Raw genomic sequence first — 12,734 nt, 5'->3', positions numbered from 1 at the left:
GGCGAAAAGTTGACTGACTGACTGTTAAGCATAAACTTCCGGCCAACTTGAACAGCGGGAGTCAGTTGCTGAGAGGAAGAAAGCCAAGGCTTGAAAACATCCAGAGCCACACCATGTGCTACCAAAAGCGGCACTGTATCAGCGCGCATATCGGCATGAGATTTGGTCTTGCCCAAGACCCGTGACATCTCTTAAGCGACAGACGGAGATTCCCGAAAACGAAAGAAGTGAGAATCACCCTCCGGAGACCGGAAATCTCCCAAAGCCGAAGGTGGCGGAACGGACATACCTGCCGTAGACACCACCCCTTCCTCGAAGTAGCGAAAAACCACTTCCGCCGCCGACGCAAGAGCGTGAGGCAGCTTGGATGGTAGCCGGAAATTGCTATCTTCCTCTTGCAGAGAAGTACCAAAATCCGACTGCCCGTCCATCACATCCGTGTTACCCGGAAGAATGTCGCCGTATTGACTACGATAGTCAAGCGGAACATCGACCGGAAGGGAAGCCACATGCGGGATGCTATACCCGTGATGTGACTCCCTGCGGACGGCTTCCTGCCCCATGGCCGGAAGCTGAGATTGTTGTGTCGCCGCCAACTCGTATGCGGAAGGGGACAACAACAACAGATCCCTTCGCGTTACCGGGTCCCTTCCCTGCTCTACCCGACCGCAAGAATGGAAGGTAATAGGCAGGGGGTCGGGGGGGGGGGGGGGGGGGGGGGGGGGTGGGGGTGGGGGGGTACTTTCTCTGGTAAACGCGCCTCACGTTGGCGGGAGAACCCCGCTACTGGTGAGGCATAAATACCTTTTTCATCAGTGTGACCAGGAGAGGGAACAGCACGCGAAGGAACCCCTCCATCGCCGGGAGACTGAACAGCGTGAACGTCAGCCCTTGTCCAGTCGCCGAGGGGGGAACTTTCACCCTGGCGAGAGAAGAAGAATCTCCTACTCCCTGCGGTAAAGAGAGAAACTCCTCCCCCGTGGATTTGGGATCTGCAGACAGCGCGTTGATTTGCGCGCTCAGAGTCAACAGAATAGAGGAAACCTCAGGAGAAACAACAGGGTTACTACTATCAACCTCCGAACCCTTCTCCGCCGACAGAGTAGGCATGGAGGGGGGAAGCAAAGAGGGGGAGGGTGCATCAATCTGTACATCGAACGATTTAGAAGAAGCTGGATCAAAAGCTTAACGCTAGATGGTTTAGGCTTTCTAGAGCTTTACTTAGACGAGTGCTCAGCAGCTGCCTGCTTCGTTAAGCTCTTCTTCTTGCCGCTGTCAGACATGACAGCCAGTAAGTCAACTTGTTCACAACAACAAAACAAAGACGACAAACTTAGGCAAAGACGCACAGACCGAACAAATTACAACAGAATAATTTGGAATAATCTCACCCAAGACAGCCGCAGGTAGAGAGAGTGGTCGGGAACCAAGGTGAACAGTTTCTGCTAAGTAGAAAGCAGCACCGTGAGCTGTGAAGCTCGAGCGAAATCAGCACACGTCCACCGCATGTAAACGCTTGGAAAGGAATGATAACATGGCGGCGCTTTATGCGCACGCACACGGGAAGTAGCCCCGGTCACGTGGTCCTTCTAAAGGGTCAAGGCCGTTCTTATTTTAGGGTTGCTTCCCTTGTTACCAAGGTGATGCGTACAAGCGTCCTAGCACTAAACTGAGGTAAATTGCTATATGTGAGTTGGTAGAGAATATGTAATTTAATATCAGTATAAGTATCAATGCTTTTAATTTGTCATTGTAAATCTGTGTTTGCCTGAATAAAAAAACTGTTGAAGAAAAAAAAAAAAAAAAAGTGGAATCAAACAGCTGCTTTTAGTTTGATGAAAATGGGTGAAATCAAACAGCTGCTTTTAGTTTGATGAAAATGGGTGGAATCAAACAGCTGCTTTTAGTTTGATGAAAAGACGGGCGCTGTGGCGGGGTGGTAAGACGTCGGCCTCTTAATCGGAAGGTCGAGGGTTCGAATCCCGGCCGCGGCCGCCTGGTGGGTTAAGTGTGGAGATTTTTCCGATCTCCCAGGTCAACTTTATGTGCAGACCTGCTAGTGGCTTATCCCCCTTCGTGTGTACACGCAAGCACAAGACCAAGTGCGCACGGAAAAGATCCTGTAATCCATGTCAGAGTTCGGTGGGTTATAGAAACACGAACATATCCAGCATGCTTCCTCCGATAGCGGCGTATGGCTGCCTTAATGGCGGGGTAAAAACGGTCATACACGTAAAATTCCACTCGTGCAAAAACACGAGTGTACGTGGGAGTTTCAGCCCACGAACGCAGAAGAAGAAGAAGAAGAAGTTTGATGAAAATGGGTGGAATCAAACAGCTGCTTTTATTTTGATGAAAATGGGTGGAATCCAACAGCTGCTTTTAGTTTGATGAAAATGGGTAGAATCAAACAGCTGCAAGAAGACGAAGAGGGAGATGAAGATAAAGTGGGAGACAAAAAGAGAGAAAGAGAGAGAAACACAGACTGGGAGGCAAAGCTAAGGCTAAGCCAGAGATAAGAGTACCTTGAGGTGAGCCAATCAAATCACCATCTGACATGGGAGGACTAGCAACTGCTTTGTTTTGTTTGAACTGGGCCTTTAGTTTGCGAGTGCGCAAGGACTGACGCTGTTTCTCCTGCCGTATCCCTTGCAGCTCATCTGCCGTACCATCGCTTCCATCTGATCCAGAGTTGTACGCTGCACACCAACACGTACATCAACATGAAAGGTGAACAGGCTAAACTCACTTATCACTTGTACACTGCACACCAACACCTACATCAACATGAAAGGTGCACAGGCTAAACTCACTTATCACTTGTACACTGCACACCAACACCTACATCAACATGAAAGGTGAACAGGCTAAACTCACTTATCATTTGTACACTGCACACCAATACCTACATCAACATGAAAGGTGCACAGGCTAAACTCACTTATCACTTGTACACTGCACACCAACACCTACATCAACATGAAAGGTGCACAGACTAAACTCACTTATCACTTGTACACTGCACACCAACACCTACATCAACATGAAAGGTGAACAGGCTAAACTCACTTATCATTTGTACACTGCACACCAATACCTACATCAACATGAAAGGTGCACAGGCTAAACTCACTAATATCACTTGTACACTGCACACTAACACCTACATCAACATGAAAGGTGCACAGGCTAAACTCACTTATCACTTGTACACTGCACACTAACACCTACATCAACATGAAAGGTGCACAGGCTAAACTCACTTATCACTTGTACACTGCACACCAACACCTACATCAACATGAAAGGTGCACAGGCTAAACTTATTTATCAGCTTGATTTACATGAATAACATGAGCTCATAAAAAAGTTTAAGCAAGAGTTGGTTTAGTCATAGACCTATATTAGATAGATAGGAAACTCCTTCACTGCGCCTGCGAGGATGGTCGCTTACCGCAGGAAAAGGTAACTGCGTATGCCACGAACTGTCCGCGGCGGTCTGCGGTAGTGTAATACCGTCCCTTGCAGAGCTCTTCTCTGCCGGAGATACAACTTAACCGATTCTCTTCGGCTTCCTGTTTACATTTTAGCACTTGTTGTGGGATAAAGGATGTCGACAAAAGAGGATTTTCTGAAGTGGGACGACTTGCCACTGGAGTACATTTTTGGAGAATTTACGGAGGATGATGTGAAAGCGGTTCCGAACCTGAAAGTGACGAAATCGCAAGCGAAACGGTTCTTCCGTCTCCTGCAAGTGCAAAGCGTCAACGTTCGTCTGCTAAGAATTTCAAGTGTCCCGATTGCACTAACAGTTAATATAGTTATGCCTCTATCAGCGGTTTCAGAAGACATGTCACCAAGAAGCACAACAAGCCACATTTGAAAGGTAAGATTCCATATATATATTCTGCGCGTGTGCGTGTGTGTTTCATAATTATTATCATAATAATATAGTCTAACTGAAACACCTACCGTAATAAAATAAAAATGTAATTTATTATAGTATTACATGGAATACCAACATACCAATCACAGTAAAACCGTGTTATCAGTGGACCTTGAAGCCCAACATATTAATGCATCTCCTGAAAGCAGTGAAGTAGGAATTTGTGAATGGGGATTTCTGTTATAGTATACATCTGTTTGGGAACCTGCATACTTACAAAACATGTTCATTTTAGTTTTTACATGATGAGCTGTAAACATGAATTGTGCTGTGTATCCTGATGTTGAAATTTACCTGACTGCATTCATTAAGTTGTACGTTATCATTCTCTGTTTCAGCCAGTGAGCATTGAATTGACAACGGTGACGCCCAGTCTGATGCAGTTGCAGTTTTAGACGGACTGGTTGAGGGAGACTGCTGTGACGCTGAGAGGAACACCCGCCTAAGCAATACAACCTTCAGAGACCTGCTCATCAACGCTATTAAAAGGATTGAAGAGGATGCCTATATTAATATCTTCAGAGAAATCATCTCTTACTGCCATAGCGCCAAGTATCGTCTCAAGAGATGGCAATGTGGATGAGATGATGAAACATTTAAGACTTTATAAGCTTCACTCATGCGTCAATAATAAAGATGCAGGGTGCACAGATGTAAACAAGGTACCATGAACTTATGAATACTCACTAATAATAATAATAATAATGATATTCCTTAGGTTCAGGACTGAAGGTATTCATGTTCAGTCACTTTATGCAGCATGTGCATCTGGTAGACATAGCTTGAATCAGTATTCAGATAGCTAGCATGTTTTGGACATATTTGGCAGTCCATACTGATCTCTTTCCTCAGTACTTTCAGTGTATGGGTACAGGTGAACTGATGTGTGGAGTGCAAGCATTTATATTTGGGAACTGAACTGGTTATGTTGTCCTGTCAAACTCTGTGAAAAGTCCAGAAGCAGAATAATGGTTTTCTTTTCCATTGTCATGTGCATTTTGTGGTACTGCAAATATTCTGATGCTTGTGTGAATTTTAAACTGTGCTCATATATGCATAGTGACGTATACTTCATTCATTGTGACTGCATTCATCTGCCTGCTCTTTGGTTTTTTGTGTGTGAATAAATTAGTTTCCTGTCATACAGTGTTATCAAGTTTTGGTATGAAGGTGATGATGTGTGCTTTCTTTTCTATCACCTCTCCCTATTTTAGTGTTTTTTTTGTTTTGTTGCATACACAAGAAATAAGAACAAAGCAAAGAATCAAAAATTATCTGAGTAATTTTTATTAAACACAACACCTGTCATCAGTTAAACTAAGTTAATCTTTAAAATCTTCGGTTCCTGATGAATCGCGATCAACAGTTAGCTCCGCACACATCGGCCCAGGGCAGTCCTCAATCAGAAAATCACCCCACTCCCAAGGTTCTGCTGGAGCACCCTCGTCAAGCCTGACAAATAAAAAGAAAATATAGTCATTTAATCTAACTTGATATTTCCAACAACAAGTACATAAGTAGCCTTGGAAATGTGTTTATAGAAAGACTAGTAGGTCCTTTCAAGGCAAAAACTGAAAAAGGCTCTGCCTTGTGAACATTTATTTGGCCCTGTTGTCATTGTGTTATGTTATTATACATGTATGGCTTTGCTTTTAACTCTGTCTCACAGTTGGGAACAGGAGAAATATGTAGTTAGTCCCTCCTTTTTGCATTTCCCTTCACAAATCATAAATCCAGGCTAGAGTACTTGACATACCTAAATTCGGTCATCCCTTCTACATTCAAAACTGCTGACAATATAGTGTATTATTTTAAATTAAAATTATGAAAAATACTTACTGAGTACAAAACTGCAACAACTTGTCTTCCTCAGTCTTCATATTCTTTTCTTCAGCATTCTTTCTGCATGCTGCACCCTGTTTGGATCTCGATCCTTTCCGAGGCATTCCAACACGTTTCCTCCGCCCCATCTGGAAGATCATTAAAATAATGACAACATAAACATATTACAAATGCTCCTACATAAATAACCAATTAAATGTGTTTCTGATTCCTTGTTGCAACACTCTTTGCAAACAATAATTATTATTATAAGTATAAAATTAACAGCTCACCACTAACAAAATTTAAAAAAAATGTATACGCTTTGACGTTAAGGTAACTGTAAATCTGTTAAATTATCATTATTATATGAAATTAAAGTCAGATAAGCAGCAGTACAGATATGACACATGTGCAGATGAATTGTACAGGAAAAACCCTTTCTTTTCATATATGACATGACATATTTTATTATTTATTTGACTCTTTGATTGTCGGTAGAGTCATGCAGCAATAGCTCTTAGACTAGGACTGAAATTCTGTTATCATCTGCAAATATGTCCAAATATCCCAACTTTAATGCAATGATTTAATTAAAGTAAGAAAAAGAAAGGAATAATGGATGCACCTTGCTTTCAAAAACATAATCATTAACACCATTACATTTTTTCTGAAATTTTCTGAATTTTTCTGTTGAAGATATTGACTGCAAAAGTTTTGGAAATTAGCAAAAAAAGACGCATTTTCAAGGCTTCCTTGCTAAAAACATTTTAATTCTGAGACTTGAGCAGACTTTTTAGTATACATCGTGGACTTCATGTTTACAAAGTTCGCTGCCATGCATTACTATCATAAACAAATTACAACACACACAGGGCAGCTTTAAAATCAAAAGCTTCTTTTTATGTATTTTTCTTGACACAAAATGCAACTTTTGAACATCGGACTTTGAAACTTTTTGGCCCTGTTGAATAATTTCACGGGACACCGTTTTCAGTTTTACTTTCAACAATAACAACTAGCGTAAATCAGTTAAAATTTCAAAATTAGTTTTATTACTTACAAAGTTAGTGAATGCTTGCCCTTCTGCCGATCTTTAAAAAATCCACAATGAATGATTTCATCATGAAAATGGAACCATCGCGTGTTGGTGCATGAAAACGCCATTTTTTCTCAAAGCCGTGACCGGCGACGTAACAGACTGCCAACTTTGATGCTAACTTACGTCGGTTTTCATGAGTTGAATGACAAAAAGAAAACAAAAACTTGGACTCCTGATAAATATAAACACTCACCTTGAACAAGAGATGTCGAATTCCAAGTGAAAACGCAGTAAACAGAAATAAACTGGACGGTAAATTCCCATGCGCAAAGTCTGTGACCTCTGGCACTAGTCAGCTGACGCGTCTCGCGCATCGCGGTAAGCACGCATTTCGCGTGAGGCGGGGGAGTTTCCTATCCCTCTAATATAGGTCCCTGGTTTAGTTTTTTACAAGAGAATTCAAGTTCTTTTTTCTTTTCTTACCTACCTGTCAAGAAAGTAGGCGTAAATACAAGTCCTACGGGGAAGAATTTGCTCAATACACATTTTTTAAGAAAAATCACTGTTGCATGGTATTGTTAAAGTACCTGGATCCCTATGTTTCCGGTGACGAGAAGAATTCTGTGTACGGCCGGTCCCAGTGTGAACTATATCTGGTGGTCCCTTGTGCTTGCTTTTTTTGCGAGACTGCTGACGTGGTGGTGGTTTTTTTCCGGGCGAATTGTTCTTCTCCCTCTCCAGCGAGCTTAACTCTGAGCCTTCAGAATCTGTGTGATCTGCAATGTCAAACAACAGGAAAAGCTCAGCCCCTCCTTTCGCCTAACCAAGTGTTACCATCACAGCATTGCAGCTTACAAATCAAACTTGACCTTGCATCAGGAATCAGCTCACTCAACACGGAATGAATGAGAACCCTTCACATGCCGCCTTCACCAATGATTTAAAAACATATCATGCACAGAGTAACACAATAAATCCATTTTCATAGAAAGTTGGTACTCCTCTTTTGCATTAACTTTTTGTCTCATGCCATGGCAAAAGAGCATGTGAACTTTTGTCTCCCATTCCTCAGATGACATTAACCGTCTCCTTACAACGTGCTTAACTGATTTGTCCTTATTTAAATTAAATGAATCTCTATATGACAAGCGTACAGCATAACTGTATTCCAAGGTGTACGTAGCCACAGCAAGTTTATTTTATTTCTGAAATTAAATATGTGCAGGGTGGTCCAAAAAAAGCGCCTTATTTTCTTTTTGATCTCATTTTTGACTGCGAAGAGAGATTTAGAAAATGTGTTCACCAAACAATAGCTAAATATTTCGCCTCTTAAGAACAAGATATGGTTTATATGATTAACGAGTTTTTACGCCCTCACGGCTATTGATAATACACAAGTGTATGCGTGTTTAGGTGGTATCAGCCATCTGCACTTATGGCAGAATGACCGAGGTCTTTTACGTGTCATTGTGGTGACACAGGGGTGGGAGAGATGGCTTCTCGGTCTGCACATAAAGTTGACCCGTGTCCGTCCCGGCCCGAATTCGAACCTGCGAACTTTCGATCACAAGTCAACTGAGCTACCGGCACCCCCAACAAGACAAGGTGACGACGACACAACAAACACAACTTATCTTATTATTTAGCTCTTCTAGCTAGGATCGCACACAGCATGTATAATTACTTGATGTTTAAGTTTGCTGGAATGAGAACCAGAAGAGCTAGGATCGCACACAGCATGTATTGCACTGTGGGCCAAGTTTGCTGGAATGAGAGTCAGAAGAGCTAGGATCGCACACAGCATGTATTATTACCCTGAGGTTCAAGATTGTTGGAATGAGAGTCAGAAGAGCTAGGATCGCACACAGTATGTATTAATACCCTGAGGTTCAAGTTTTCTGGAATGAGAACCAGAAGAGCTAGGATTGCACACATCATGTATTATTACCCTGAGGTTCAAGATTGCTGGAATGAGAGCCAGAAGAGCTAGGATCACATACAGCATGTATTTCACTGTGGACCAAGTTTGCTGGAATGAGACCCAGAAGCGCTAAAATCGCAAAAAGTATGTTTTACCCTGTGGTCCAAGTTTGCTTGGTGACTTGGTGGATCGAATGCGATGCAGCTGTCCTGGGGGCAAGGCGTCATCCACCAAAGCGTAATCTGCATCAGCTTCCTCACAGGCCACAGCATCCTGTACACACAGCCACATTTAGCACAGCCACAAGTTCATTAATTAGAAGTTATCAACCACCATTACTTACAAGCCCCCTTTGGGTTTTCCAAAAAAAACCAATGTTGCTAAAAATAGAATAGGTCATTCTGGGAAACCGTTCATTGCAAGTACTCAAATTTTAGTAATAAATTTTCATTTGATTAATATACTTACCAACTCACATATAGCAATTTACCTCAGTTTAGTGCTAGGACGCTTGTACAAGGGAAGCAACCCGAAAAAAGAACGGCCTTGACCCTTTAGAAGGACCACGTGACCGGGGCTACTTCCCATGTGCGTGCGCATAAAGCGCCGCCATGTTATCATTCCCTTTGCAGCGATTTAAAAACCGCCTTTCTTTTTATATATATATATAGCGGGGTAGGAGGGAGGGACTCAGATATTACTAAAAATGTTGATTAAATTACATATACTCTACCAACTCACATATAGCAGATTGCTACTATAGGTGGTGGGAAGAAAACTCACTTTAAGAAGCAGGCAAAACTTGCCCCGCCACTACCATAGCTGGTAGAGCGTTACTCCCATCCTGACGCTGGCTGGCAACGTCGCGCAGGTAATAATTCAGGAATATGTCCTCCGACCTCCAAAAGGAGGAGTCCAGGACTTCAGATAATCTTTCTGATTTTAGCACCCACTTAGATATGTCCTTATCCCTCTTTGTGTTCAAAGACGATAAAGGTAGTTTTTGTTAGTGAATTTTAACCCCTTTTGTGAAACAGGAAGGAGCATAGTGATCTAACTGGACAGATTCATAAGTCTGGGTCGCCTGTGGCGAGAATCCAATAAAGAGGAGTAACTTTGACCATCAGAGATGGTTGTCCTGGCTTCTGAATCTTGGCTAGAAGTCTGGCCGGAAACAGAGTGAAATAGAGTGCCTGTAATGAAAACTATGTCTCCTGGTAAGCCAGAGAGTGCAAGAAACTCACTACCTCTGCTTGCTGTAGCTAGAAGTAAAAAGGGAGAGCATTTCGCTCGTCAGGTTTATGAAGGCTAGCGGACTGTAGCAGTTCGAAATCTGAGGAGCTAGAAATTCCAGCACCAAAAAGACTCGGACTTGCCCTGCTGTGACCTTTTGTTTATGAACCCTATCTAGCATATGGTCTCTCTGCTAAAGAGAGACCTGTAATCTCACAGTGCGAGCTAAGTAAGTCACACTGATAAGATTAGGAAGAAGAAATTTCTTAATTCCGGTAAGACCCAGGAGTAGGTCCATGTTCTATCTCGCACAGTCTGGACGGAGACCAAGGGAGAACTGTCCAAGTTACGAAAACAGCCTCCCCCCCCCCCCCCTCTTGTCCTTTCCGCCTTGTCTCATAAGCCTTATGAGTGAGAGGGAAGGACCCATTCGCGAGGGTGTGACAGTCTGTCACTGGTCTTTTAAAGAAACAAAGGATGAAGTTCTGAGTGTCAATCAAGCTCCAGAGAAGACAACCGTTGTCCTCAATGGCTACGGGAGTGGTATCAGTGAAAACTATATACCCGTGTCCCTAAGTGGTGGCTTGAAAGAAAGGGAGGGCGAAACCACGGTGAAACCGAAAGTGGACCCCTCGTGTGAGCAAAGTACTGCTGATAGTAAAGGACAGTACCATAGCTGAAGCCCAAAAGCCGCAGCTTGCATGTTAAAAAGGTTTTCCGCCCTGGCCCGTGTACCAAACGGTCACCCATCCCGTATTAACCGGGCCCGATGCTCTTTAACCTCAGTGGTCGGACGCGACCGTGTTGCTGCCTCAGGCTATAAACAAGAAAATCTATGCCTTGGCTGCAAGGAGGAGGGAATACTTTCCCTGTTGCAAAAGCAGGGGTGAAAAAGACGGGAGTATTGAAAACCTCGTTGCTTGTTAGTTAGTTCTGTGTTAATCCAGCACGCAATGGGGAATGACACGTGTGGTTACCAGTAACCTGATCCGCTCGCGGACCATACTCCTACCAATCCCCGTCCCGAAAGAGGGGTGAGTGAGCGTCTTATGATTTTCCTCTTCCTGAAGACTGTATGGCATCTTCAAGAGAAGAGAATTAGCTTTGGAAAAGAGGTGGCCTCTGTTAAAGGAGGCCGCTGTATAGCCAAGGTTTTGTTTACTGAAAACTTCAAATGCTGGTAACCTGAAGTTGGAAACCCACTGAGGGTAAAGGCAAGTAGTACCTTCCTCTGCCTTTGTGCGGAAGAGACTCCGTCTAAAATGTCGCTAGAAAAGCGTGCAGAGGGATAAGAGTATGTATCCGAAGCTGAATCCCTGAAAACTGGAGTTCCGTGATTCTGCCTTCATTGTGCTTAATCCAGAGGAAAGAGGGATAGCCGCGGCAAAGCCGGAAGCCTATACCATCTGTACGGTGACGAGTGCGACGTCACTTGGATGGCTTAGCCGAGGAGGCTTACAATTTTGACTAGGCGGAAAACTGAATATACTACTCTGCAATGTAGGAGAGGACTCCTAGCACATTGTAAAGTTGCAAAAAACACCGGGGGCCGCCGCTGGGAAGACTACAGTAAGAGTGTAGTTTGTTACCGCGGTAGAGAAGGCCCCTTTGGAGCGTAATGCCAAAGTAGAATCACTGAACCAGAAGGTATGTGTTTCTATCTGTTATTGTCAAAAACATAAACTTTCACTATCTTTTGCGTCTGGGGAAAAAATCCCCAAATGCGAAAAAAGCAAACTTTAGTGCCGAACGTAAGAGTAGCCACATAGTGGTGTTCTTAGTTCTGTTCCAAACACTAACTGTGAATCGCTGAAACTTCAGAAGAATTGAGATTCCTTCATGTTGTCCGGCAAAAGTCCCTGATGTGCGATTGTGAAGCCGTTTATCTTTAAACAAAGAGGCTTGTACGTCTGAGGCTAGCCATAAGCCCAGTTGCAAGACAAGGAGTAGCGAACGCTTTAGGCGGAACGGTGCTACCTGAAAGGGTAGTCTTCGCCTCAAAAACAAAAAAAAAGTTCCATCTGATAGGTAAAGGACAATGGCTCGGTAAACCAAAGGTTTTTGAGGCAGAATGTGCCAGGTCCGTTAGTTGGCCATGCTCTGGGGTGTTAATGGAAAACCACAGTTAAAACCCTATGAGAAAGCCCGCGAATCCGTAAACCGAAAACGTGTTTTGCGTTTATCGCTTGACTTGTTTTTCGCCGCTTAGGCGAACACTGGTGGAACTCAGCGCAGCTTCATCCGAGAAAGCGGAAATGGAGAGGTATGCAACATCATAAGTGGAAGTACATACTCTCAATGCTGCCTAAGCCAGAGGGTGCTTGACCCTATGTGTGCTTGCCTAGCTTTTCCAGTATCTTGCCTCGTTGGAGGCAGTGGGAGGAAAACTGCAGCAGTTTTAGGTCTTGTGCCGGTAAATGGGGAGGTTTGCAAACGTAGCGTAGACGTGCAAAACGACCCCCTGCTGAAAACAGAAAGTAGTTGAGTCCGCAGTAGCTCCGTCTCTTTCTTGCCACATGGGAGGAAAAGGGTAGTGAGCTAAAACAGCTTCTGTCCCAGAGGGCGGAAATAGTGACGTAAGAAAAGTCGCCTACTGCGGACGATCAACCTATCTCGACTGCAGATGTGAACCAAAAGATTCGGCAGGAGGGGTGTGCGAAGTCACTGAAGTGACCTTGCATGACCTCGATGCAGCTTCCTCCCTGCAGCGCATGATGAAGTTTTAGTGGGAGAGAAAATTGAGCGTGTATCCGCCTCGCAGTTCTCTTCCT

At 43.7% G+C, this 12,734-nt stretch overlaps 1 protein-coding gene and 1 long non-coding RNA gene across 2 annotated transcripts in view; one reads left to right on the top strand and one right to left on the bottom strand.

Moving 5' to 3' along the window:
* Positions 1-12,734, bottom strand: part of LOC138970868 (rho GTPase-activating protein 190-like) — a 203,090-nt gene that overhangs the window by 65,007 nt on the left and 125,349 nt on the right. The window contains exons 21-23 of the mRNA XM_070343430.1: positions 8,886-9,003; positions 7,397-7,585; positions 2,526-2,699 (exon numbers count right to left, since the gene is read on the bottom strand). Of these exons, the coding sequence (XP_070199531.1) occupies positions 2,526-2,699; positions 7,397-7,585; positions 8,886-9,003 (481 nt within the window). The remainder of the gene's footprint in view (positions 1-2,525; positions 2,700-7,396; positions 7,586-8,885; positions 9,004-12,734) is intronic.
* Positions 3,392-5,088, top strand: LOC138970877 (uncharacterized). Its single transcript, XR_011457092.1, has 2 exons — positions 3,392-3,886; positions 4,285-5,088. It is a non-coding gene; the product is annotated as an uncharacterized lncRNA (long non-coding RNA).

Source organism: Littorina saxatilis, linkage group LG7 (assembly GCF_037325665.1).
Source record: "Littorina saxatilis isolate snail1 linkage group LG7, US_GU_Lsax_2.0, whole genome shotgun sequence".
NCBI lineage: Eukaryota > Metazoa > Mollusca > Gastropoda > Littorinimorpha > Littorinidae > Littorina > Littorina saxatilis.
This window is presented reverse-complemented; position numbering and strand designations above follow the sequence as displayed.